Below are 27,148 nucleotides of genomic sequence, written 5' to 3'. Positions count from 1 at the left end.
GAGGATTTCGAGGTGCTGTTCCGGGAACCCCTCCAGCAGCGGTGCCTTTTCACCGGTGACATCTCCGGCATGCCCGGAGCTGCCGTGGCCATCAGCAACTGCGATGGGCTGGTAAGCTGGGGGCTGGTGGTTTTGGTTCGTTAATTTCGAGATTTTCTGGTTAGTGTGCTATTGGGTGTGGTGGGTTTTAGTGCCGGATAATCACTTACCTTTTTGCTGTGAGGCAGGATTAGGAGAAAGGTAAAGTAAGCTCGAAACTTTTTTAGAGTATAAAGAAGAAATTATTAACAGTAACTAAAAGAAAGAGTAATAAAAATCGGAACAAAACCTTCAGAATACTTCTCACAACATTTTCTTCTCGCTGACAGTGTAAAGAAACAAAACGTACAATTATCACTTTCCTAAATGCCTCCCATGCAGAACCACCCCAGGTGCTTTTTTTGTGCTGTCTTGGTGCCGTTTCCTCTTAAGAGATGAATCCTGATGTCCTGAAACCCGATTTTTGGGTGATGCTTTAGGTGTCTGTGCCATATGTTGCCCTTTAGGCCTTGACAGCAGCAGGTCCCCTTTCCCCTGGGTGTTACCTGCCTGCTCCATCAGGGCGGTCTGTGCACCAATCTCTATTTAAAAGGCTTGGAAAACTTGCCAGCCCTGCGCCTGGAGTGCCTCCTGCCCAGATGCTGTCGCCTCCATGGGCTGTGCCCAGCCTCTGGGACGGGCACCCACACTCATGGTGATGCTGTTCCATCCTTGCCCACCCGTGCTTTACCTTGGGACTGCTCTGGAAACTTTTCCTCTGCGTTTCTCACCTCTTAAATGATGCTGGGTGAGCTGGAGCACCTCCTGAAATCACTGCTAGCTGCAGTCTGGCTCCCACCAAGCATCTTTTTGCAGGAGGATGTCTTTTTATTTTTATTTTTTCCTTCCTAATCACTCAGGGGCTCGGAGGCTCTTGGCTCTCTGAGCACAGTTCAGCATCAGTAACTTGCTGCCGCAGCGCTTTAATTCCTTTAAATGGCTCTGTTACCTCATTATCCCCAGCATCTGCTCTGCCTGTGGGTTCCCTACTTTTGATACGCTTGGGGAAGCGCTTATTTTTTAATACCCTTGGCCCGTTGCCCTTCAGATTTCCTTTGAGCCAATTTAAATCTTGTTTGAGGTGCCAGAGTTTGCTGTTTTCTCCTGGTGCCACTTAAACTTACTGCTGGGTTGGAAGAAATGCCTTATTTTGTGCCTTTTTTTTTTTTTAATTTTTTTATATATTTCTTTTTTAGTTGCTTTATTCTGGGAGCTCCTTAAGCCGATTTTGGCCAGCAGCACAAACAATTTGGCATTCCTTTCTTTTTATACAGCGCCTGATGCTACTGTACAAGCAGAAATGATAGAGCAGCGCAGCTAGAAATACGTATTTCGCCTACGTACAGGAATTACGTTTTTTTAGCACGTAATCCACACCTTTTGAAGCATCCTTTTGGGAATGGGCTGAGGCTGTGGGCTCACAGACATTTCTCTGGGACACGGATTTTGTGCTGGGGCTGGCCAGCGTGGGCAGGCTTGGAAGCTTTAAAGGCATTTCCTACAGACGCAGCAGAGAGTGCCGAGGCTGGAGCAGAGAGCAGGGTTTGGAGCGTGCAGGTTCCCTGGCAGATCTCATTCCCTTTGGCATCACGAGCTGAGGGATGCTGGAGGCCATTGGCAGCTGATCTGTGTCCTGCTGTGGCACAGCTCTGGGAATTTTCTTCCCCAGAGCCCGCTCTATTGTTAGTGTCAATCCCAAGCAGGCTTTAATTTAATTTTTCCAGGCTTTCCTAGGCTTTAGCCCCACGTTTTCCCATCTCAGCTCCTTGCACACCTTGTTGGTTGTCATTCTTTTTGCCCTTGCTCCAGCTGGGTTAGGGTGTAGCTTGTACCACAGGATGCTTTTCCATGTGGGTTTATGCAGCTATATCCTGCCACCCATGGGTAAGCCCACCCTTTTAAGCCCGTGTAAAGGAACAAGTGGCTTTTTCCCCATGATAAGGATTTTTTTTTTCTATTTCCCACAATAAATTTATTGCTGGGTGGCCAACAAATCAATATCCTGGCTTCCACCAGGAATTTCCAGAGCTGGTCTTGTGGAGGACACGAGGCTGAGGGGACAAGCAGGTGCTTGGCTCCCTTGCCCTTGTGATACATCCAACACCACGACTGGTTTCTCTTTTCCATGGGTTTTCTGCCGTATGGCCCTCTGGCTTAAGTGAGTCTGACATCTTCAATCTGCTCAGGATCTCAGCTTTGGAGGAGTGAGGAGATCAAGAGGATTCCCTAAAAGCAGTGAAAAGAGCTTGATTTAGGAAACAGAGCAAGAAATGGAACCGAATCCTGGTTCTGGGTGTGGATGGGCTGGGAGGATGATGCTGATGACCTGAGAAGCAGCAGAGCACCTGGGAGGGATGCACGTGGCTGGGAATGTTGCTGATGGGCTGGAGGAAACTCTTCCATGAGCAAGGACCCTGGAATTGCTGTGGACTTCAGCTGGGAGTTGTCCATGACCTTTGGAAGGGGGTTGTGGCTTTTGCATCCCGGGATAGCGCGCGTGGGAGGCGCGGGGCCGCCTCTTCCTGGGCAGAGGAAGCGCTCCGGGATGCTGCGGATGAGGGCTGTGTACACAGAGAGATTAGGCCGTGTATAAACGGAGACCGAGATTATAAATAACAGTGGGGGGAATGCAGGAGAGGAAGGAAAAAACCCCAAAACCTGAACCCAGCTCTTGAAGAAGAGAGTCCACCCAAAGTCTTTCCTAAATCCTTATTTAGCCGTGCAAGCGAGCCGATGCTTTTCCCAGACGCCAAAGCCGTGGCACCTTCCGTGGCTGTCGTTCCCTGCAGGCACCCACGCGTGAGAATCTGGCCTTGTGTATTCTGCAAGGGCGTCTCGTACCAGGGTGGGAAGGTGCTGTGGCCCATCATGTAATTTCCAAGCTGATCTAAGCCACCGAATTCCTGGCTGGTAAAGTAGCGTTAGGCAGGAATCTCCGCCGGCGGACACGTCTCGCTGCAGTGGAGGCATCCCAGATTATTCCCTGCCGGCCTCAGCAGCGTGTGATCGACCTTGCTTCCTTCCTGCTGTGCTGGTTTGCAGGGATGGGTGAAGGATTATCACCCACAGACACCATATTTGTGTGCCTGGCTTTGCCCTGGGGTGATTTGCCGTAGTGCTGCAAACTGTAGAGCCAGCATTTTCCATCCCCGTGGCCCTGGCTTGCTTCAGATGGGTGGCAGCAGATAAGCAGGACACAAAAGCCCTCAGCAACAGTAATTAATAGGGAAGGGAGGGAGAAACAGCCTCCCAAAATGATGCCCCACTGAAAAAAGGGTGGCTTGGTCTTCCAGGATTTTCCTTGCAGATCCTGAGCTGTAGGGTTCATTTTGGGGAGGAAAAGGGTGTGAGATGTCCCTTTGGTCACATAGATCCCACTGGCCTCAGCTGGTGTGGGTGTAATATGGATATGAGGGCTTTTCTCCTGGGTGATAATCCCAAGTTCTGGCAGTGAGATGCAAACCAGGCCCTGTTGGGGCTGAAAACCCAATTAATTAATTAGTGCTGAGCGTGTCTTCATGTCCTCACTCCACCAGGAGCTACATTTGAGCTCACCTGGCAAAGCCTGGTCTGTAGCCACCCCAAAAACCTCTCACCTGGGCACGAAAAGCAGGGAAAAGGAGTCAAGGAAGGCAAAGTGTTGTGTTTGATGGGCTGCAAAGCCTGTGCTGCAGAGAGGCACGAAAATAGTGATAGAGCACCTTTGGATCATGCCTGATGCCCTCTGGATGGAAGGGGAGTGCTGTTATCCGTGGTGTCTGTTTTCACACTGCCTGGTTTTCTAGGACTTTTTGTCCAAATTATGTGTGAATCTTACAGGAAAAATACATCCTGTACATGCAGCTGGATTTCCCCCTGCTGTTAGCTTCCCTGGTCGAGTGCAGCAGCTTTATTAAATTTTCCACCTCTCAGCTGTGTTAAGTGTCAGAATTTCCTGAATTCCTGTGGGAGCTGGAGCTTTTTACCCAGCAGTGGAGGAGGAGTCTCTTACTCAGGGTCCTGGGGAGTCCCCTTAGTGAGGCAGGAGTTCATCTCTCCCTTAGCCTGGGGAGGCACGGCAGAGCTGGAGAAGACACTTCACCCTCTGTGAGCTGGCAGGAGTGAGTTTGGTGTATGTTTTCCCTCTTTGCAGTGGAATTGTCTTTAAAGGGCCATTTTCTAGTTGGGAAGTACCTTCACTGAGAGCTGCAAACAGCACCTCATGCTAGGAAAAGCAGTGGTAATAGTCCCGCCAATTGATTTAATTAGATTTGGTATTATTAAACCAAATTAAAATCAAGGGTAGGAAGCATATGGCTAATTGATCACTGAGGATGGGATTGAACTCTTGGAAAAAGCCCAAGAGAAGCTGAGTGGGACTTTTTGGGTGGCATCTGACCTTTTCTGCTGCCTCTCTACTGTTACAACTCTACTGCCTCCCAAAATGCTGAAACACAACCTGAGCTGCTCCTCTTTGTGAGCAGGCAGGTTGATGCGTGCCTCTTGCAATGGTGTCTTTTGGGTTGTTTTGGTTTTTTGATTTATTTTTGTGAGTGCCAGGGTGACCACTGCAGCTTCTGTTTCATTTCTTGGGCCGCTCTGATCAGATGGACACAAAAATCCCAGCGTTGTCCCCTTTGCCCTCGGTCATCCCCGGAGTCGGCGGCACGCTGCATCCCGCCTTTGGGAGAAAGTCTGGGCTGCTTTATTCCTTGAGCCAGATATAATTAGTCACGAGCTGTAGAGCAGCTCAAACCCAAGTGGGCTGTGGCTTGGGACCAGGCTCTTTCAGGTTTTAATCCAGCACGGCTTTCCTCCGGCCGCCTGACTCAGCAAGACCCGGCTTTGGCCCTAAACCCATAAACCGGCTTTGGGGTGCCTGGCCCCGAGTGAAACGCCCCGTGGCAGGGCTGGGAGGGGGTAGTGGTGTCCCAGAAGAGCTCCTCCTGGGGCAGGGGCTGCTTCTGCTCCTTCTCTTATTGTATAATGAAGGGCAATGTTTTGGAGCTGGAAATTAGGGGAATTTCTTCATGGAAGGGATTGTGAGACCTGGGCACAGGCTTGTGTTCCCTATCCCTGGAGGGATTGAAAAAATGTATAAATGTGGCACTTGGGGATGTGGTTTAGTGGTGGCCTTGGCAGTGCTGGGTCAATGGTTGGACTCGATGATCTTGGAGAGCTTTTCCAACCTAAAGGATTCCGTGATTCTGTGCCCTGCCCCATCACTGAAGCTGACTGGTGGTTTAACTCCCTGGCTTGGTCTATGCCTCCTCACCACCACCCTGCCTGGTGCCCCTGGTTAAACCTGGCTGTGTTCTTCATCTCCTTGGCTGAGGGTGGGGGGCACAATCCCTGGCTGCCCTGGTTTGACCTGGGTGTCCCCTGTGGGAAGACCCTGAGATACGTGTGTCAGGCAAGGACTTGGATTCCTCAGGAAGGAGGTAAAACAAAAGCAGCCAAAACCCCGCTTTGCGGCAGAGTTAAGCAGTTAATGAAACCCAAGTGGAGCAGGAAGTTTGGTGGAATCCAACAGAGCCATGTTGGCCATGGCCTGATGAATCCAATGGGATGTGAACACGAAGGGGACCCAAAGAGCCAGGTGGGTTTGGAAGAGCCCCAGCCTCTGTCCGAAGTACATCTCTATACATATTTTACTTTTATTTTATTTTATTTTATTTGATGAGGACCATTCCAACACCCCAACACCCTTACGAGGTCTCTGTCCAGTAGGTCCACGCTGCTGGAGGCTTTGCTCCAAGACCAGATCCAAATGTTCTGCTGGCGCTTTCCAGGCAGCCCCTCAGCAGCGGGCAGCGCCGGAGGAAGGAACGCGCGCGTGCGCCATGGAGGGAGCTGGGAAAAATGCCGAGCTGGGGGGGCTGCCCTGGGAGAGGAGCCAAATCCTGGTGATCCTTTTCCTTGCCCGAGGTCTGAGCCGGCCGGCGCTGCGGGGTGTGAGCGCTCAGGCTGATGTAAGGGGGATTTGATGGGAGCTTGGTGTTAATTAGGAGCAGGTCAGTAGCCAGGACAACATTTCCAGCGATGTTTGCCCTGTCATTCATCTTCCCTGTGTTTGGGAGGTGGAGTTGTAATGCTTTCCAGCTTCTGCCCCAACGGGGTTCCCCTGCGTTAATTCCCAAGTACTTTGTGGGGCAGAGAGAATGGTTTCTCTTTCCTTCTTGTTGCAGCTCGTTGTGTCAGTGAAATAGCAGATATCCTAAAGGCGCTGTGGGAATGGAATGGGGAGGGTTCAGGGAGGCTCAGGAGTGTCTTGGGAGCCCCTTCAGCCTTGTATCCCTGAGTTCAGGGTCCAGCACAACTCATAGATGAGGCAGAACAGAGTTTTGTTGCCATATAAAGACACAAATTGAATTGCAGCCAGGTTGGGTTTTTTTTTGTTGCTTGGTTTTTCCTTACTTTTTTTCCCCCCATCTACAGGAGAAATTAAGGGTTGTCATAGATGAACATGGCATTAGAACCATCCTGGTGTCATGGAGTAGGATCAAAACAAGATTATTTGGGATGCCATTCCCCTTTGTGCGTGCTCTGCAGCAATCTTTAACGAGCATACTGTGTGTATGTCCCCCTACACTTACATAAACCACACCATTTTTCCCCCCCTTTTCCTTGTTTCTTTGTGGAGTCCAGGCTGGCCTGATTCGGACAGACAGCAACGAGTTTTTCATCGAGCCCCTGGAGAGGGGCCAGCAGGACACAGAGGAGCACGGCAGGGCCCACGTGGTCTATCGGCGCTCGGCCATCCGGCAGGACGGCGCTGAGCCGCCCCACGACCTCCACCCCGAAGGTAGGGGCTGCTGGAATCCAGTCTATCCCAGCAATTGGTAATAAATATTTCACCTGGGGAGAGGACTTCTCCTTCTACGAGCCCTTGTATATCTCACCGTGTGGCTTTAGGCTCAGTTTGACTGCTAAAGTCAAGAAGAAGGAAAGGAAATGCTGGGCTGGAGGTGCTGCAGTCTTGCTTTGATCACCTGTGTTGAGGTACTGGAAGTTGCTGTCCAGAGAAGCTGTGGCTGCCCCTGGATCCCTGGAAGTGTCCAAGGCCAGGCTGGATGGGGCTTGGAGCAGCCTGGGACAGTGGAAGGTGTCCCTGCCATGGCAGGGGCTGGAGCAGGATGAGCTCTAAGGTCCCTTCCAACCCAAACCATTCTGTGATGATTCTATGAAATGTGGCCTCCATTTGACTTTTTCACGCATCATAGAATCATTTAGTATGGAAAAAAACTTTAAGGTTCTCGAGTCCAATCATTAACATGTCCTTTGGTGCTGGTCTTCCCAATTCAGAGCCATTCAGAGCTCACCTGCCACTGGGTGAGCTGGACCAGCACCCAGCTGGAATTCAATATCCCTTTAGAGTTAAATCTCATATCTGCTTTCCCTGAATTCCTACTTCTGTGGAGCATCACCGTGGTGTCAGATCACCTCAAGGGCTCTTTCTTTTCCTGCCCAGGGCCCGGGGTGCAGGTGGGCGAGCTGCCCAATTCCCTGGAGCTGATGGCGGAGCGGCTGGGGGACGCAGAGCGCAAGCGGCGCCACGCCAGGAAGGACGACTACAACATCGAGGTGCTGCTGGCCGTGGATGACTCCGTGGTGCGCTTCCATGGCAAGGAGCACGTCCAGAACTACGTCCTCACCCTCATGAACATAGTAAGGCTCGGCTCTGGGGGGTGTGGATCCCACCCTTCCCTGGGTTTTAGTGCTCTTCTGGTGCTGCAGATCTGTTATCCTGGGAAAAGACATGGGTTTGGGAGGGGGAGCAGTGCTGCAGGAAGGGCTGTGCCTTCACACCGCCGGCTCTGGTGTTTAATAGCTGTGGGAATTGGAGGGATGGAAAGCAGAGCCCTTTGATGGTCATTTCCATCACCTTCCCCTTGCCAGTGGCAGGGTCTGGCGTGTTGGTGCTGTCACTGTCTGTCACCTGAGTCCAAAAGTTCATCCTGGCTGAGAACGTTTCCTCCTCATCACTGAAGTCTCAAGAAATGCTAGAAAAGAGAATAGTCGTGGCTTACTTAGTTAGAAATTACAATATCTGTAATTTGTTTTGCAGTGATGATGTTCATGATTTATTCTGAATACCATTTGTTGGTAGAGGAAATATTTTTATAGGTTTTCAGGAGCTTTTTGCACCTGGATAACCATTCAGGATATGTTTGAAAAGGAGTTTAGAGCAGCTTTACAGTTCCTGCACCCTTCCTCACTCTGAGGCATGGGGCAGCCTGTGGTGGTACCTTACACCCCTTTTCATTCCTTTCTAAGATAAAAACATCCATATTCCCCAAGTCCTGAGCCATGTGGAAGGATCAATATTTATTCATCCAATCATCTTGAGGGAGGTTTGCCCCTCCAGCATCTGAATGTCTGCAAATAAGGTCTATGCTCAAGGATCTCTTCCTCTCTCCCAGTTTCGTTTTGTTCTCCATGCTTTATTATCACCTCTATTTATTTACTTTTCTTTAAGTGTTCCTTGACATAGTGGTGGAAAATGTTCAAAAGGCTCAACCAGCTCTGGAATGGCCAAGTTATAAAGATGCTCTTGGGTGCTTGGTTGTTGCTTTGGACATTATTTCTGCCACGTGGCTGGCAACGAAGGGGGAAATTATCAACATGGGTGGGGGGAGGATTTGTGGGATTAGAGGGTGATGAGGTGAAGGATGAGTGAAGTGGCTGGTCCTGCATAGGGAAAGTGTTGAAGAAGAAAACACCTTCATAACAAAGTTTTATTCTCTGGCATGTTATCCCTCTGCTCTCAGCATCACTAAAATTCACTTTCCGAACATTAAATCCTCCTGCCAGGGGGAAGCCACCAGGTTCCCTGCTCTGCCCTCCGGCTCTTCCCACGTTGCGGGGGGTCGGAGATGATGTCATTTTTCCTTTCGGATCCCGGGGGGGAAGGGGGGTCGGGATGGCCAGTTTGAACGCCCGGGGATTGTCAGCTCTAATCAAAAGGTCGGTTTTCAGGCGCATTTCATGGTTCCTACCCCGCGGGCAGGACTTTTCAGGGAGTGAATGCGCGGGATGCTACGCTGGGAGAAGGGAGGACCCGCTGCCTATTCAATTAAAGGCGGCGCTGGAGACTTTAATGAGGGGGGGGAAGCCCCAGGATAATACAGGCAACAAATACTTCCCCCCAAGTATTATTTCCTGCTGTATATTCACCCCCCCACCCCCTTCCCCTTCTTTCTTTCTGGTTTTTAGTGCGTTTTCTTTCCAGCTTTGCCGTGACCTCCGTCCGCCTCCTCTTCCCTTGGCGCCGCCTCGTTTCCTTACCGGCTCAGATTGCCTTAAAACACCCGATTCAGCAGAAAAAAGAGAGTCCTGCTTTCTGGCCTGGGTGGCAGAGGGAGGGAGAGAGGAGGAGCCTGCTGGGACCACACAGCTGAACATTAATCCCATTAGTTGGAGGCAAAGGGAAGAAGGATGAGAGGCTTGGCCAGCCCTCTAACGAGGGAAGGACTTAACGAGCTGGGCTGGAGTATGTCAAGGAACAAGTTTTCCTGTCTAGGAGCTCTCCTGTCAAGATATATCCCCAGGAAAGGGGGCAACGGGTTTGGAAGTAATGATAAACTCTCCTGGCTTTTCCTGAGGTCTCCCCTGAGTGCCGAGGGAGCAGTGGGACGCGCATCCCTTCCCAGCTCTGCTGTAGGTAGGGTCCCGGGGCTCTTCCCAAGACACAAAACCCTTTATTAGGAACTCTGTGTCGGCTGAAGCTTGGTGATAAATGATTTGTCACGGAGGAGGTTTTTTATGAAAAGAAACAAACCCCACAGCCCTTATTTCATTGCCAGAGATGTGGATGCTTTTCAGTGAAGGGCGCTGTGTCCATCCCGGGAGGCTGACATGAGGATGACTGCTCCTTTTGTGCACCTAAGAGCTTCCCTGCAGGCAGCCTGCCTTCCCTGCTAGCTCCCAGCCTGCATTCCCAGCCTGCCCTTCCCTTCTTGGCTCAGATGCTGCCCAGGAATTTGGGGTCAGGTTGGAGTGAGTGGGAAAGGCACAGCTCCCCCTCTGCCAACAGTAGCTGAGCTTATCTCTGCTCTGAGCTGAGCTTTTCTGTGTCCACCTAACCAAACCTGGTCTGTTGGGCTCTTGGGATGAATGTTGGGTGATGTGGTGGCTCTGGAGAGCCATTCCCCTCTCCTGCTTGCTGCCTGTGGCAGGGGTTGTGATGCTACAGAAGGAAAATTGGGATCCCCCAGCCATGGTGGCTGCTGAGATCAAGGGCTGGGAACCAGGAGGGGATCCAGCACCTTGGAAAAGGAAGAGGAGAGGAAATATTCAGTGCTCAGCTCTGCTTTCCAGTCTCTTGCCTTCAGGGAGCTGGGCTTCTTGGTTTTCTCCACCAGACTTCCCTCTGCTCATCCCTGATCCTTTCAGGTCTGGGGGTGGCTCCACTTGGAGGGGAGAAGCCAAGCTGTGGCTCTGTTAAACCTGGCCCTGGCCTCAACTGGGTTCCTGGGCTTTTGTCTCACGTTGCCCATGATTTGGTTAAGGATGCAAAGGTTCTTGGTGTTTTCCCATTGTTTCGGGTTACTAGGGAAACCCCATGAGTCAGAGCCCTCTCCAGGCTGGGACTTGCCTGGCTCCAGCTGAAATTATTGTTCCCAAGGGCAGAGCAACAAAGAGTGCTACTGAGACCCCACAGAAGAGGTGGTTTGGGAACAAAAATTAAACCTCCAGCTTTAATTTTAACCTGTGTATGTTTTTTTCCTTAGGTGAGGGGTTTATGAGCCACTTCCTTGGTAACTGGTAATAACAAAAATACCTCTGATGTCTCTCATGTGTCCATGCACTTTTCCCTACCCTCTGTATAGGCTTACATGTTTGTTGCTATTTTTTTTTTTGGGACAACATGCCTTGTTCTGTAGAGAGCTCTGATCAAATACACTCTTGCCCTTGCAGAACAATTCTCCCCTTCCTCTGCTCCTCCCCACAGATAATGTGGGTCAGCCCTCACAGAGGTGACATTATGCATTGTGCAAAGCCCAAAAATGTGGTAAGGGGGACATTCCCCTCCCTTCCTAACCCCCCAGCCCCAGCAGAGAGGCTCAGGGTGAATCCACCAGCTTAAAAACCGGGCGAGGGAATAAAAGGAAAGGAGTTTAAAGATGACTTGGCTGTTCCGAGTAAGCGATCCCGGCGTTTTGAAATGTCAGCTATTCTGCTGCTCTGGCAAATTCTTCTCGTGTCTCTCCCTTTGTTTTCCTTCCCTGAAGAACAGCGAGGTCTAGACCTCGTTGCCAGTGCGGTTTTGCTGTCGGGATCTGGTGTCTGGGGCTGCAGGCTCGGGGTTTGCAGGGATTTGGGGAGGCAGCCTGCCCTGCTCTCGGGGTGTAATGTTCCTGTCACTGTAATACAAAGCTACTGCCTCCTTGGTGCTGCAGGGTTTGGGGGCAGTCCTGTGGGGTGGCTGTTCCTGTGGTTTACCCTTAACTCACAGCGAGCTTTAAGGGCTGGGCTGTTCACAGGTGGGAAAATTCCATTTTAAATGAGAGAGGAGAGCATTTCTTGCCAGACGACGGTGTGAAACAGGCTGAGCATGGATGAGAGGGATAAAAAGGTCTTTATCCCATGGCTTCAGGGATGTGGGTTATAAAAATTGCTATTTTTTACTGGAGCCCTTTGCTGAACAACTGTTTTTGGGGGAAGGGGTTTCTCTGAAGACACTGACATCTGCAGAGGGCAGGGGGAGTTGTGCCAAGCCTGCACGGGTGAATTCCCATTTCTCTCCAGGTGAATTCCCATTTCCAAGGTGATGCTTGGCCCCTCCAGCTCCATCCCCACTTCTTCCACAGGCCCTGGAGCACTTGGGGGAAGCTGGCCCTGCTGATGTTCCCCCCTGCCCCAAAATTTGGGGCCTGTGGGTCACAGCCCTGGCAGCAGCCAGCACCAAGCCCTTTAGATATGATTCTTTTTCCCCCCTCAATCAATTATTTCTATCCGGCTGTGGAGGGAAGTCTGTAGCCTTGGGCAGTCTGGTTCCACATCTGCTTTCTGAATTAACCCTAAAGGTCACTGCTGAGCTGGTATCTGTCAGGTGCAGATCCCTGCCTAAACCCTGGACTAAACAGGGGCTGGGCTTTGGGTTAACTCTTCATTTCAGAGGCTGAAATGGAGCACCAGGGAGGGCTGAAATGGAGTACCATACTGAGGGAGCACCAGGCCCCTGTGAGCTGAAGCAGAGTGGGATTCAGCACTGCTTTATAAGGAAGATTTATGGAATTAAATCCCATCTTGGAATAACACAGCAGGATCTACTGAGCATCCTGGCAAAATACCCTGTGCAGCTGGGAAGGGAGAGGTCTGTGCTGCTCCACGTGATGCTCCCAGTCACAGCAAGGTCAGGTTGTGGCTGGTACAGAGGTCCCTAGGGCAGGAACGTGGCTCATCCTGATGGATTGAGGGGTCCCTCAGGAGCAGGCAGCAAGCAGCAGAGCGCTGGTGGGTGACCATAGAATCTTAAAATCATGGAGTGGTTTGCGAGGGAGATGAAAGCTCATTGCATTCCTCCCCCCTGCCATGGGCAGGGGCACCTTCCACCATCCCAGGTTGCTCCAAGGCCAATCAAACCTGACCTTGGACACTTCCAGGGATGGGGCAGCCACATCTTCTCTGGGCAGCCTGTGCCAGGGCCTCACCTCCCTCAGTTCTTTCCCAATATCCCATCTAACCCTCCCCTCTCTCAGTTTGGAGCTCCAGCTCCTGGGGGTGAAGGAGAATTCGTGAAGATTTGGGAGAGTGAAGGAAATGGTTGTGTTTCCTGTCCTGTTCCCCACACCACCCCCCAGCTCTGCATCTCTTCAAGCATGGCTTGAATTTCTCCCTCTCTCCCTGCTTTCCCACCCTGCCATATTACCAATATTTTTGTAAGGGATCAAACTTAGGATGTGGGATTTTTCTGAGGTGCCAAAGCCTCCTACATGCTAAAATGCAGCCTGACATCCCTGAGGAGCTGCAGCTCCTTGCTGGGCTGGATCCTTCACACCTCAGTGGGTCTGGAGGCCTGAGTAATGTTTGCAGCTGCAGCACTGCGTGACCTTCCACCCTTCCGTGCACATCCCCAAAAAGTAGGGTTGGCATCAGAAAAAATCCATCACATCCTCATTATTCTTACAAAAGGGGGAGGGTGAAGGGGCATTGCCCCCACAGAAAGCAGGGATGAGCTGAGGATGGGTTGACCAGCATTATCTTTCCACACTGATGGATAAAATACCCAGCGGCTCTTGCAGCTTCTGCATCCAAAGGGGTGCATTAATGGGGATGGACTGGCAGTTCATTGATTAATTTTTATTTTTTATAATCGATTTTGCTGCATTCAAGGCTCAGGATCTGCATTACCTCTCTGCATGGCTCAGAGGCACCCCATGGGAGTGTTGGGTGTCATGGGGAAAAGGTTAACACTGGGGTTTTGGGTTTAAAAATGGCCCGAGTGGGTATTTCAAATGGAATCCCAGGCTGGAAAATGGGGGGCTTGTACAACACTGGGGAGTGGCTGACATGGGCTTGGGCAGCAGTAAAAGGGTAGTTGTCACCCAACCCTTGATGTAAAATTGGAAAACCCCATATGGGAATGGGGGAATGGAGGAAAAAATAGAAAAGATCCATAAATCTGACGTTATAACCTTCATCTAGTCTGGAAGGGTATGATAGAGCTGAGGCAAATTAGTCCCTCCTTGGGCAAAGCCAAAAAAGTGTATTTTAATTAAAATATGAATTCTAGTGGATATTAAAAATTGTCTTAATTCAGTCTCTTTGACTTCTGCAGTGAAACCCAATTTGTGGAACTGTTCATTTGAGAGACCTTTTAGGAAAAAGGAAGCCCCATTCTCAAAAACCAGGGTGTTTTTGTTCCCTGGGCTGTGTTTTCCCACATGCTTTGCAGGAGGTGCAGGGTCTCACGTGGGTTTCAAATATATATGGCCAGCTCCAAGTGCCAACTGCTGCTGTGAAGACTTTGCCTTTGTGTTTCATTCCCTTCTCTCCCCCTCTGCCTGCCTCTGCTTTTCCAAATCACATGCTCCTTACGGCAGGGTTTATTATTTCTCCCTTTATGTTTGTGGCATGCATTTTAAGTATTGCTGTGAACAGTAAGCAAAAGCCAAAGCAGGGTACCTAATGCCTTCAGTGGTTGCCCACTCTGTGCCTCTCTCCATGTCACTGAGCTCGGCTCTCTCCTCCCATCTGGGTGTCCTACTCTCTTGGTAGCATTTGGGAGTAGAATTTGTTTATTCATCCTGGAAACGCAGAAGGAAGAGGTTGTAGCTGGTTATTTCCTTTGCAAGGTCATTTTTAATAGCTGAGGATGGTAAAAATCTCATTGACTCATGAGCCCTCCCTGTTCTCTCCATTGTGTTGCCTTCTCCTGGGATTTCTGGAGCCACAGGTCAGGTTTGACTCAACTGAGGAAAGCCCTGGCTTTGGGGAGAGGCAAAGGATTGTATCAAAAAGCTGTATTTTCCTTTGGGTGCTGGAGTCTGGAGCATTTCCATCCCTCTGAGGGATTCATATTCCAACGGCTCATTGAGAAATGTGGTGGAGGAAACGCAGCCCTTGATGGGAATGGGTGATGTCATTGACCATCTGAGCCATTCCTGGGGAAACTTTGGCTTATTCCAGCTTGGCTTTTTGGCTTTGTGCTTGTTACACGTGGGAAAATGGGGGAAAAACCCCTCCCCACGGTGGGAGGAGGGGGATGACATCTTTGCACCTGGTCTTGGAAAGCCTGGGAGGGTGTGGAACGTGGGAGCGTGGAGGACAGGAGGGGCTTGAGAGCTGGGATGGCCTTAACTCCTTCCCTGTTGGATTTCCCTCCTGTGATAGATGAGTAATGCCATGATTGACTCTCACAAGTAATGGACAAATATCACAGAAAAGTTTATAGATTTATAGTTGTGTTGTACCCCTTCGTGTGGTTATCAAGGGACAACGGGAGCTGGGACATCTGGGAGGGCTGGCTTGTCACTATGGAACGCCTGGCCTCCAATCAGGATTTGAGGAAGAGATCTCCACCACTGGACAGTGAACAAGGGGTTGATGGACACAACTTTGGGAGGGGTTAAAGGGTTAAAAAGGGGAAATCCTCCATTGTGAGGGGGCTGAGCACATGGCGGGGAAAACCTTTTGCTCCCAGCGCCGTAACATTTTTCTTTATTCAGTCTCCTGCTGTATTTTTGATAAGGTTTAATAAACCCTCCTGAACTATGAAAAGTGAGTAGCTGTTTCTCACGCTCCCTTCCTCAGGTGGATGAGATTTACCACGACGAGTCGCTGGGCGTGCACATCAACATCGTGCTGGTCAGGATGATCATGGTGGGATATCGCCAGGTAAATCCGGCGCTCGGGCGCGCGTTAGAGCGGGACATGCTCTGATGTTTATTTAGCACTTAGGTAAGCCCAGCCTTGGGAAAACGTGGCAGTTGTCAGAGCCCAGGTGACAACTGTGCTGAGCAGGGGTGAATTTGAACCTTCCTTAGCCTGGATTTTGGGGGCTGAGGGCCTGGATAGCCCCCAAGGGAGGTGGGTGGCTGTGATCTGCTGTTACCTGCTTGCTCTGGGATTTGGGGAAAACTGCAGAGGCTTCCCCAGAGCTCTGTAGGTGAGCTCTGTAGAGGTGGCTTCCCTCACTGAGAGGAGCTGGACATTAGTGAGGAGAAGCTGAGGTTGGGATCCCCTTGACTCATCTCCCTGGCTGTCCTGTAGCTCTCGTGTGGCTTGGGCATGGCCAGCAAAAGCGTGGGAAGGTTTCCTGAGAAGTTTTCCTGTGGTTTCTCAGGCTGCACTTACTTTTTAAGGCTTGTTTGAGCACAGCAGCCAGACTTTTCTTTAAAACAATGTGATTTTCTGTACTTTTTTGGGGCAAGCCCCTGTCCCACAGGAAGTGTTCTAGCAAGGGTGTTAATGACTCAACACAGTGATGTCTCTGTGTGTGTGTGATCTGCAAATAAGACTGGTTAGGTCTTGGAAAAAAACTTCCTTATTATAGAAATATGCTTGGCTGGCAGAAACCCAACACATCCTGGAGATCCAGGGATGGTTCTGAGGAGCAGGGATAAGGATGGAGGCTGGCCCATTTTTGGAGGCTTCCATGGGACCAGGGGCATCATCTCTAGCTGAGAAAGCCAACAATCCATTTGGCTTCATCCCAGTGACGTTTGTGCTCTGGGCTGGAGGTGGATTTGAGGAGGGGAAGGGATTCAGAGCTGTGGTGATGCAGTGGGGTGGGAGCTGCCAGGTTCTGTTAGGGATGATTTATCCTCCCCAAAGCCAGCTCTGGAGGCAGCTGCTTTGTCCAGTTACGTCACTTCTCAGGTTCAGGGGACGATGTAGAAAATAAGGAATGGATGTTTGAATCCAGGAGAGATCTCAGCTCACTGTTTGGGTATGATGCTTCCTGAGCGAGTCCTCCTGCAGCTTTGTCTTAGTTTGGAAAGACAGGAGTGTGCTAAGGAAGGCATGAGCCTCCCCTGAAATGGAAAATGTAACCCCCTCCCACCTCCAAATTGCTATAAATTTGAAATTAAGGGGCTTTCAGGCAAAGATATGGCAGTGGGGAAAAACAAACTTTTTCTGAAGTATCAGGTGTGGTTCTGTTGGAGCAAGGAGGATCTGTAGAGAAGGATGTAGTCTTCCTCTGAAGATCCAGGAGGAAAAGGTAGCTACTGTTCCTCTGGGGAATCTCGTGGAGAAAAACCGTGCAGTTATTCCAGAATCTCAGATTATATCTGGGTAGCAATGCTTGGCCCCTCCCTCTGGGCTCACATCTCCCAGGGGGATGCTGTAGTTCTTATCAGTCATGCAGTGACATTCAACAGCCTGTTATCAGCAGATGTCCCCAGGAGGGCAGATTGGTTGTGGAAGAGATAAGGAAAACTGCCCACTGAACAGAAGACAGCTGCCACACAGATGGCAAATAGAATACAGTTTGCTTGGCGATCCAGGACAAGCTTCTTGTCTCCCACTTGGGAGATGAGGAGGAGAGGGAGGAGAAGGAGAGAGAAGGAGAGGAAGATACCTCTACCCTCTCTCAGTTTGGAGCTCCAGCTCCTGACAGCTGCCGGGCATGAAGGAGAATGCGTGAAGATTTGGGAGAGTGAAGGAAATGCTTGTGTTTCCCATCTTCTTCCCCAAACCACCCCACTTGGGACGACACCTCCCTGGCTTGCAGGGGAAGGGCAGCAGCTGCTCCTGCCCTGCCCAGCAGCGGGTTTCTCCTTGTTCTCCCTGCAGTCGGTGAGCCTGATCGAGCGGGGCAATCCGTCGCGCAGCCTGGAGCAGGTGTGCCGCTGGGCGCACTCGCAGCAGCGCCCCGACCCCGCGCACGCCGAGCACCACGACCACGCCGTCTTCCTCACCAGGCAAGATTTTGGGCCTGCAGGTATGCAAGGTACTGTATTTGTCTCGATCAGGTATGTGCAGTCTGCCCGGGGGGAAAAGCCAGCGAGGGGTGAGAGGATTTCCTTGCGAGCACAGTTTCTTGGCCAGTGAGGTCCAGAAAAAGGTTATAAAAATCATTGGGTTTTTTTTCTTCACTTGATGAAGAAGAGAGAGACAGAGAATTAATCCAGAGCGTCAGCCTGAACGGATAAAATGTCTTTATTTATTTATTCTCCTGCTCTTTGATTTCATTTACCATTGGCCCAAAATGCCTTAAAAATATAAAAATAAGATAAAAAAAATGAAATACCACAGGAAGCCCCATGGGGACAATCAATTTATTCTATCCTCTGGAGGACCTTTAAAACCTTTTATATATGGATTTATTTCTTGGACATGGGAGCATTCAATAAACCCTGGGCCAAAGAAGAAGTTCTACTGCAGGCATCTCTCACCCTTTTGGTGCAGAGGTTGTGCTGGTGTGCTCTGAGAAGTTGGAGGCCTTGCTAATAAAAATGTTCAGGAAAGCCTTCTGATGTTTCATGGCTCCATTAGGAAAACAGGTGCTTTGATGTTACCAGGAGAGAGGTGACTTTCCCAGTTCTGAGCCTGCTGCTTCCAAATTCCCATCTCCTCCTTTCCACGCTGGTGGCCAGATCTGGATTTCCGTCAGGAGACTCCATCTGATGCCGTGGATGGGGTGGGTATTGTCACCCTGATCTGTAGCACAGGTCCTCCTGGTGTGCACAGGAGGAAGGAAAGGTGGAGAAGGAAACCTGTCCTAACTTGGATGACCTCTCTGAGAAGGATCCCTCTCAGCAGGAGATGAACCTCAGGAGATATCCAGCTGGAAACCCTCCTGAGTGTGCCAGTGGTCCTGTGGCCACCAAGTAGCAGGCCTTGGGTTGTGCCAAGCTGGTGGCCTGTCCTGGTCTCCTTGTCCAGAGTCACACAGGTGCGATACCAGCTTTTGTTTCGTTTTTCTAGACCCTTCCTGGCAAAGTGACTGTGTCCAAAGGCATTGGTGAGAGGACCTTTTTTGGCAGAAGGGGGAGGCTCCCTTGGCTGCCCCTTGGTGGGAAGGAGTCGTGAGATCCCTGGAGTAGCCCTGCTCTAGGGGTGCTCCTTGCAGCAGCTCCTTCCCCTTTTCCCTGTGGATCTGGCTCTCTGCTTGTCACACACCTCCAGGACTTCCTGCAGAATCCCCGTGTCCTTGCCTGGCTGTGCTGCATGGCACAAGCAGCTCCTCATCCACTGGGAATTTCCCTCTGATTGGGCTGCTGGAACAGTAACACCGTGCTTGCTCTTGCCTCTTTTCCCCAAAACAAAGTCCTTGTGGACCCCCAACACCCTGTTAAGCTCAGGGGTGCGTGGAATGAAGGACCAGAGTGTGGCACCACATTATCCCAAATATGCCCTTTGAAGAGAATAGCAGTGGACAGATGGGCTGTGAATTTTAATTGCTGCTGTAGAGGTCTTGTCCCTCTGCAGTGGGTGGCACAGAGGGTGTTCTGGCCTGGGCTGAAGGGTGCTTGTGCTCAGAATTAAATATTTTCCAGGTAGTTGCTTCTCACCATCATTCTCCTGTGGAGAACCTTTTGTACTCCTTCCAATTCTTACTGGAGACTGGAGTCTTCCTCACAAAAACCTGCCTTTGTGAGCATCCACCTTTTCATATTCCTTTGTCCCATCTGCGGCTTCTTTGGGTGGGGATTTATCCAATTTTTATCCTAGACAAAATGAATTTGCCTTCCCCTTGTAGAGAAAGCTTCCCACAGCTTTATTCTTTCTTGTGGAAAGTTTCATGGGGGTAAAAAAAATCTTTTCAAGTGATTTATCCAGGGCTTGATTTATTACTCTGTGGTTAAACCCCATTATGGGAGTGACTTGGTGTGGATCAAGTATCCCACAAGGATGGGGGGCTCTGTGGACCCCATGGTTTGTAGGGATGTGCATCTCCCTCAGCTCATCAGCACCCCTGTCCTGCTGCTGCCCACTCCTGGCTGGCTGAGCTCTCCCCTTCCAGCATCCCAGTCCCCAGGGCACAGTTATCCAGCATGGTCCTGCCCTGCTTTTGCCTCTCTGACCTTTAAGTCCTCCCTTCACTAACTCCCTTGATGCCAAAAAGGGTCAGCCTCCAAAAAAACCAACACACATAAAAAAAACTTTGGGGAGTAAATTCTGGAGTGTGCCAACAAGTTAATTGAATTGGGCAGAAATAAAGTGAAAAAGAAAGGAAAAGTGACCAAAATGGAGGTGATGTGTTGCTGCCTGGGCTGGGGAAGATTCCTCTGCCCACAGCTGCCCCACTGCACTGCACTTGATCGAGGGCTGGGTCCTGGGGCTGGGGCGGGTGCATGTGCGGGTGTGCCCCGTGGGGAGCAGGGCTGTGGTTTTGGCAGGGCTCTGGGGAGAGCCTCGTGCCTTTTTTCCTCTCTCATTTTCCTTCTTTATTTGTTTTAAATGAAGAAGAATGCGGGGGAGGCCATTCCTGGGCTGGGAGGCCATGGCCACCCACGCTGGCAGGGTGTTGCAGGTGCTGTTCCTGCCCTCCTGCCCGCCCAGGTGTGTTGGCACAAGGGCACAGTGGTGCCAGCAAGCCCCACAGCAACCTCTGCTGGCTTTTGGCACACACTGGTGAGCCAGTCCTTGGGCTGCCACCCAAGTGACCTGGGCAGCCCCTCCTCTTTAGCGCCTTCCCCTCTGTTCTCTGCTGCAGTGAAGCCAGGTTATGCATTTGTGGGTTTCTTTTTTTTCTCTTAATTTTTCATTTTTTCCCCTCCTCTCTCAAAGGTTTTCTCTCTCCTCTCCTCCTCTGTCCTTCCCTCCTGTCTTTGCCCCAGGCTACGCTCCGGTGACAGGGATGTGCCACCCTCTCCGCAGCTGCACTCTCAACCACGAGGACGGCTTCTCCTCGGCCTTCGTGGTGGCCCACGAGACCGGGCACGTGTAAGTCCTGGGGGCAGAGAGAGCTGGCTGCGGTGGTGCCCCTCCCTTTAAAAAGGTGCTGCTGCAGCTGTGAATCCCTTGGGATCTTCCCCTCCAGGCTGGGCATGGAGCACGACGGGCAGGGCAACCGCTGCGCCGACGAGACCAGCATGGGGAGCATCATGGCGCCGCTGGTGCAGGCCGCCTTCCACCGCTACCACTGGTCCCGCTGCAGCAAGCAGGAGCTCAACCGCTACATCCAGTACGCCCCTTCCAGCTGGGGGGGCACGGCCTCCCCTCAGACCCACACTGGGGGCTTTTGGTACCCACAGGGGCTCCCAGGTCTGGAGGGCCTCTGGAGACAGGCTGGAACACCCACAGCTGTTCGGCCTGGAGGACAGAAGGCTGCAGGGAGGCCTTGGAGCCTCTTGCAGTGCCCAAAGGCTCCAGAGAGGGACTTTGGACAAGGGGGAATGGCTTCCCACTGACAGAGAGTAGGGTTAGATGGGATATTGGGAAAAAGTTCTTTCCTATGAGGGAGGTGAGGCCCTGGCACAGGCTGCCCAGAAAGGCTGTGGCTGCCCCAGGATCCCTGGAAGTGTCCAAGGCCAGGTTGGACACTGGGGCTTGGGGCAACCTGGTTTAATGGAAGGTGTCCCTGCCCATGGCAGGGGGGTGGAACTCTATGGCCTTGAAGGACCATTCTGACCCAAGCCAGTCTGGGTGTCCATGATAATTCAGATTTCTCAGTCGCTGAATTTGGAGAGCGGCCTGGAGCTGAGGGGTGGGGTGACAGAAGGAAATCCTCTGTCTGACTCTGCAGCTCCTACGACTGCCTCCTGGATGACCCCTTTGAGCACCAGTGGCCCACACTACCCGAGCTGCCAGGAATTAATTATTCCATGGACGAGCAGTGCCGCTTCGACTTCGGCGTGGGCTACAAGACCTGCACGGCGGTGAGTAGGGGCTGCATGGACACGCTGTCCCCCCTCCCCAGGGTCCCCAGCCAGCCTGGCTGCCACCAGCCTGCTGGCACTCGCTGCTGCTGTCCCAGCCCAGCTCCTCTGTGCTCCCCAGTTCCGCACCTTCGACCCCTGCAAGCAGCTGTGGTGCAGCCACCCGGACAACCCCTACTTCTGCAAGACCAAGAAGGGGCCGCCCTTGGATGGCACCGAGTGCTCTCCTGGCAAGGTAGGGGCTGGTGCTGCTTCCTGTGGGAGGGATGTGTCCGAGGGCACCATGAAGGGCACCTTCCTCCCGTGCTGTACCCTTTCTGTAGTGCTGTGGGTGCAGGAGGGCTCTCCACTGGTGCAGAGCACTTTGGAGGAGGCCTGGAACTCATTCCTTCTCCTCCCTTCCAGTGGTGCTTCAAGGGCCACTGCATCTGGAAGACGTCGGAGCAGCCTTACAGCCAGGATGGCAGCTGGAGCTCCTGGTCCAAGTTCGGCTCGTGCTCCAGGACCTGCGGGGGAGGCGTGCGGTCCCGCAGCCGGAGCTGCGACAACCCGCCGTACGTCTGGGCTCTGCCTCCCTCCCTTCTCCCCGCTGGAAGTGCCCACGAGCTGGGGATTCCTGGCTCTTCCCCTTGTAGGCAGGGATGGGGACATCTGTTCCTGTAGGAGCTGTGCTGTTTTATTTGCGGGGTGCCCCGATGAAGGCAGGAATGATGAATCTGGCTCCATGTTCTCAGAAGGCCAATGTATTATTTTATGATACTATATTACATAAAAGAATACTATACTAAACTTTACTAAAGAATACAGAAAGGATACTTACAGAGGGCTAAAAAGATAATAATGAAAACTCATGACTCTTTCCAGAGTCCTGACACAGCTTGGCACTGATTGGCCAATAAATCAAAACAACTCACATGAAACCGATGAAACAACCACCTGTTGGATAAACAATCTCCAAACACATTCCAAAGCGGCGAAACACAGGAGAAGCAATCAGATAATTATTGTTTCCCTTTTTCTCTGAGGCTTGTCAGCTTCCCAGGAGAAAAATCCTGGGTGAAGGGATTTTTCCAGAAAATATGACTGCCACACTGTGCTGTGTGTTCGGGCACTGAGCCGTGCTGGGGTTGAGCACCATCCCCTCTCCAGCCCTCTCACCAGCCACTGGGTTTGTTTTGCAGCCCAGCATACGGAGGGCGCCCGTGCCCGGGAGCCACCTACGAGTACCAGGTGTGCAATGCCGAGGAGTGCCCAGGGCCCTTCCAGGATTTCCGTGCCCAGCAGTGCTCCAAGCGCAACTCCTACTACACCCACCAGAACAGCAAACACTCCTGGCTTCCCTACGAGCACCATGACGGTGAGTGGTGGCGTGGGGGTCCTGGCAAAGGAGCAGCAGCCAGATTCCTCCAGAGGACTCAGCCCTGGTGGCCATCACCCTGGGAGGGAGACTGTGCCAGCTGCACAGATTTTGGATGGTGGGAAGCTCCTGAGCTGGAAACTGTTGTGCAATGAGCCGACATCAGGCAGGCAGCCTTTTAAAATCATAGAAGGGTTGGAAGGGACCTTAAAGATGTTCTCATTCCACCCCTGCAGCCGTGGGCAGGGACACCTTCCACTAGACCAGCTTACTCACAGTTGGTAGAACGCTTCCGGGGATCCAGGGGCAGCCACAGCTCCTCCGGGCACCCTGTGCCAGGGCCTCCCCACCCTCACAATACAGAGTTTCTTCCCAATACCCCATCTAACCCTACCTTCTGACAGTTTGAAGCCATTTCCAGTCTTCACAAGCTGAAGGATGCTTGTGCTCAGAATTAAATATTTTCCAGGGAGTTGCTTCTCACCATCATTCTCCTGTGGAGAACCTTTTGTACTCCTTCCAATTCTTACTGGAGTCTCCCTTACAAAAACCTGCCTTTGTGAGCATCCACCTTTTCATATTCCTTTGTCCCATCTCCCATCTGCGGCTTCTTTGGGTGGGAATTTATACAATTTTCATCCTAGACAAAATGAATTTTCCCTCCCCTTGTAGAGAAAGCTTCCCACAACTTTATTCTTTCTTGTGGAAAGTTTCATGGGGGTAAAAAAAATCTTTTCAAATGATTTATCCAGGACTTATTACTCTATGGTTAAACCCCATTATGGGGTTTAATGTGTCACACATTTCTTCCTGTCCAAAGTCCCTCTCCAGCTTTCTTGGAGCCCCTTCAGGCACTGGAAGGGGCTCTTAAGTTTCCCTGGAGCCTTCTCTTCTCCAGGCTGAACACCCCCAGCTCTCCCAGCCTGTCTCCAGAGCAGAGCTGCCTACTTGCATTGCAGCCTCATGTAGTGTGTCCTGTCCTTCCCTTAATTTCCTGAGTGTACCAGGCAAAAGTGCAGGCTCTAGAGGTGCAAATGGTCTTGGGAGATCAGCCACATGAATATCCTGGCCTTTGGAATTGTGGCTGTGCTCAGGGGTACAAGCTGAGATGAGTTTCTGCCTTCACTCACCCTAATGAATTTCCACAACTCCTTTTTCTCCCCCTTCCCACAACTCCTTTTTTCCCCCCACCTCTCTTTTTCTCCCCCTTCCCTTTTCCTGTGCCACAGATGCTCAGAAGTGTGAGCTGATCTGCCAGTCTGAGGGCACGGGGGACGTGGTGTTCATGAACCAGGTCGTTCACGACGGGACCCGCTGCAGCTACCGAGACCCCTACAGCGTCTGCGTCCGGGGCGAGTGCCTGGTGAGGAGCTCCTGTGGGGCTGTCCCTGTGCCCTCCCTGGCCAGGAGGGAGCTCAGCCCCTTAGGGGCACAGGTTTTTCCCCTGGGGACCAAGCCTGTGTGCAGCGAAGGGGATGGCAGAGCGATGGGCTGGGCCCTGTTGCTGATTCCCCGACTTCTGGGACTCTGGCTGGGCCCTCCCTGGGGGCTCCCCTGTCAGGGGAGACCCTCCTGGAGCAGTTTTGTGTCAGGAAAGAGAGATGCACTGGATTTTTTTGGTCTTCAGGTTCTTGCTTATTGTTGTCTTATACAGAGTTTTGCACGCTGTCCACACCAGGCTCAGCGCGCTGGAAAAGCACCACAAAATGGCCAATCTCTTGTTCCAAGGGCTTTTAAAGCTAAACTATCCAATTAAGAGCTGGCACCTAGATTATTTTCACTTTTTAACCCAATAACTGATCCCAAAGGGCTGCAATGGGGACTTTTCTGCCCAATTACAAAATGCCACCCAAACCCATGGAGAAGGAGGAAGAAGCATCATGAAGAAGAAACCCAGGATGACACCCTGTGCCCTCCATCTTGCTTCCATCCACAACACACTAAAAATCCCAAAACCTAAATTTCTCAGCAAGTGATACACTTACACTACTCTTTACAATCTACTTCACACCCTAGTGGATTCTAGTCTATTCTGGAGTTTAGGAAACTTTCTCCATGAATGAGGATCAAAGTCAGTGCTCCCCTGGGGCTTGGGGCACCCCAGAGCAGACAGAGAAATATTCCCAATGCCCTGGGTTGCCACAGGGCTGTAACCCTGGGCTGGGCTGCAGGGCTGTACCCTAGGCTGGGCTGCAGGCATGTAACCCCAGGCTTGTCCTCTCGTCCCCCGGGTGCCAGCACGTCGGCTGTGACAAGGAGGTTGGCTCCCTGAAGCAGGATGACAAGTGTGGGGTCTGCGGAGGGGACAATTCCCACTGCCGGACGGTGAAGGGCACGTTGGCCAAGACACCCAAGCAGCCAGGTGAGAGGGGTGGGTGGGCTTGGAAGCAGACTCACCAGCTGGATTCGTGTGTCCAGTTGGAGAAAACCTGCTCTTGCTCTTCCCTCCATCCTTCTTCCCTCCCTTTCAGGTGTTTTGAAGATGTTTGAGATCCCAGCTGGAGCAAGGCACCTTCAGATAGAGGAGATGGAGCCAGCACCCCACAGCATCGGTGAGCATGCCCTAGTGCACCTCTCCCTTCACCCTTTCCCAACCCTTCTCTCATAATTCCCACCAAAGAGGGTCTTGTTTAGGTCATTCCCACCCTCCAAAGCGAGTTACCAGAGGGAATGATATTGAAAATATCTCCTTTCTCCTCCAGCTGTTAAGAATCAAGCCACAGGGAACTTCATCCTGAATGCCAAGGGCCAAGAAGCCAAAAGCCAAGTGTTCATTGAGATGGGCTTGGAGTGGGAATACGCGGTGGAACAAGGCAAGGAGAGCCTGAAAACCAGCGGTCCCCTGCACGAGGCCATCAGTGTTCTGGTAAGCCTGGCTGGCACGTGCTCTGGGGGGCTTGGGGACCACTGTCACAGACAGGGAAGCTGGCCTGAGGTGTGATGTGGCAGGTGATGGGAGGATGTGAATGTAGGAAGAGGGCATGTCATTAAATCCAGGGAATGAGCCAGCCGAAAGCAAGGGGTGATGAGCTGTATGAGGGAATGGCACAAGGATGTGTTGCTGCATTTTGCTCTGCAGCAATTGCTTACGACTCCAAATCCCATTTTGGTTATGCTGGTATGTGGGGAATTAGAGATTGGGCTCCCTGGACGTGCAGGGAATGGCAGGTCTGTGCTCCCCGTGTCCCAGTTTTGGGTGGAGGCCACCTTGCCACGTGGTCCCTTTCCCATGGCATCATTCTTGCCCCTCTCTGACTGCTCCCTCTGTGCCTGCAGGTGGTCCCTCAGGAGGAGGAGGTGAGGAGCAGCCTCATGTACAGGTACATCATCCACGAGGACCTGCTGCCCATGATTGGAAATAACAATGTCCTGCTGGAGGAGATGGATTCCTACGAGTGGGCCCTCAAGAGCTGGTCCCAGTGCTCCAAGGCATGTGGAGGAGGTAACTTCCTCTTCATAACAGCCTACAGGGCATGCTTGGGGGGTGCTTGGATATGGTAGATGGTGTGTGAGCCCCTTGGGGCATCTCTGGCATGGAGAAATTGTTGCAGAGCAGTTCAAGTGAGCATTTAGCTGGATTTCTTAGAGAAACAGGCTTGCATGTTTGTGTGTGTGTACCTTTGTCTGTCTATTCATGGACCTGCTAGGATTTTTGAATTCCTTGGCTGTTTTTAACTGGATTTGAGCCAAGAAACAGTGATTTTGAAGATGAGCACTACTAAAGTTTGCACAGAAGTAGGTGTGAGGTTTGCTGGTGAAAGCCTTGTTTCCATACAGCCACTGGGATCTGACCCTCAGGTTGTGGGGAGCACCTTGTGCTCTGGGGATCAGAGTGCTTTGGGTTGGAAGGAACCTTTAAAGGCCACCTGGCCCAAACCCCTGCCATGGGCTGGGACACTTTCCACGGGATATCTGCCCTCCACAGCAGCCTTGGGACCCTGGGGGTAGATCCAGCAGCCACACAAGCATTGTCAGCAAACCTTGGGTTCTACCTGAGTGGTGACATCTCAGAGCACATATCCCAGCAGGATATGTGGGATATGCAGGATATCCCAGCAGGATATGTGGGATATGCAGGATATCCCAGCAGCATATGAGGCAGAAGAAGGACCTGGGGGATTCTGGAGGGTCTCCCACACCCATCACCTCACTGCCCACACTGTGCCCCCTCAGGCATCCAGTACACCAAGTACGGCTGCCGTCGGAAAAGCGACAACCGGATGGTGCATAGGAACTTCTGTGACAACAGCAAGAAACCAAAGCCAATCCGGAGGCGCTGCAACCTCCAGGAATGCTCCCAGCCCATGTAAGTCCTCTCTGTGTGGCCTGAGGTGCTCCCACTCCTCGTAGGGGCAGTTTGGGGTTGGATTGGGAGCGTTTCCAGTATAAGCATCACCTCAAACGCCTTCTCCTTGTCCATCTCCCCCCGCTGGCAGGTGGGTGGCTGAGGAGTGGGGCG

The 27,148-nt window shown here is 51.7% G+C and overlaps 1 protein-coding gene across 1 annotated transcript in view; it reads left to right on the top strand.

The window, feature by feature from the left end:
* Positions 1-6: 6 nt before the first annotated feature.
* The window catches only part of ADAMTS14 (ADAM metallopeptidase with thrombospondin type 1 motif 14), a 29,047-nt gene continuing 1,905 nt past the window's right edge, over positions 7-27,148 (top strand). Inside the window, exons 1-18 of the mRNA XM_031064464.1 lie at positions 7-111; positions 6,706-6,862; positions 7,529-7,725; positions 15,316-15,399; positions 17,302-17,449; positions 20,292-20,397; positions 20,495-20,638; positions 21,200-21,332; positions 21,454-21,567; positions 21,738-21,886; positions 22,514-22,689; positions 23,919-24,052; positions 24,928-25,051; positions 25,161-25,241; positions 25,392-25,555; positions 25,966-26,131; positions 26,863-26,995; positions 27,126-27,145. Coding sequence (XP_030920324.1) covers positions 70-111; positions 6,706-6,862; positions 7,529-7,725; positions 15,316-15,399; positions 17,302-17,449; positions 20,292-20,397; positions 20,495-20,638; positions 21,200-21,332; positions 21,454-21,567; positions 21,738-21,886; positions 22,514-22,689; positions 23,919-24,052; positions 24,928-25,051; positions 25,161-25,241; positions 25,392-25,555; positions 25,966-26,131; positions 26,863-26,995; positions 27,126-27,145 — 2,272 coding nt within the window. The 5' untranslated portion in view covers positions 7-69. The remainder of the gene's footprint in view (positions 112-6,705; positions 6,863-7,528; positions 7,726-15,315; positions 15,400-17,301; positions 17,450-20,291; positions 20,398-20,494; positions 20,639-21,199; positions 21,333-21,453; positions 21,568-21,737; positions 21,887-22,513; positions 22,690-23,918; positions 24,053-24,927; positions 25,052-25,160; positions 25,242-25,391; positions 25,556-25,965; positions 26,132-26,862; positions 26,996-27,125; positions 27,146-27,148) is intronic.

Source organism: Geospiza fortis, unplaced genomic scaffold (genome assembly GCF_000277835.1).
Source record: "Geospiza fortis unplaced genomic scaffold, GeoFor_1.0 scaffold48, whole genome shotgun sequence".
In the NCBI taxonomy this organism is placed as follows: domain Eukaryota; kingdom Metazoa; phylum Chordata; class Aves; order Passeriformes; family Thraupidae; genus Geospiza; species Geospiza fortis.
The sequence above is the reverse complement of the archived record's forward strand: the minus strand, read 5'-3'. Positions and strand labels throughout refer to the sequence as shown.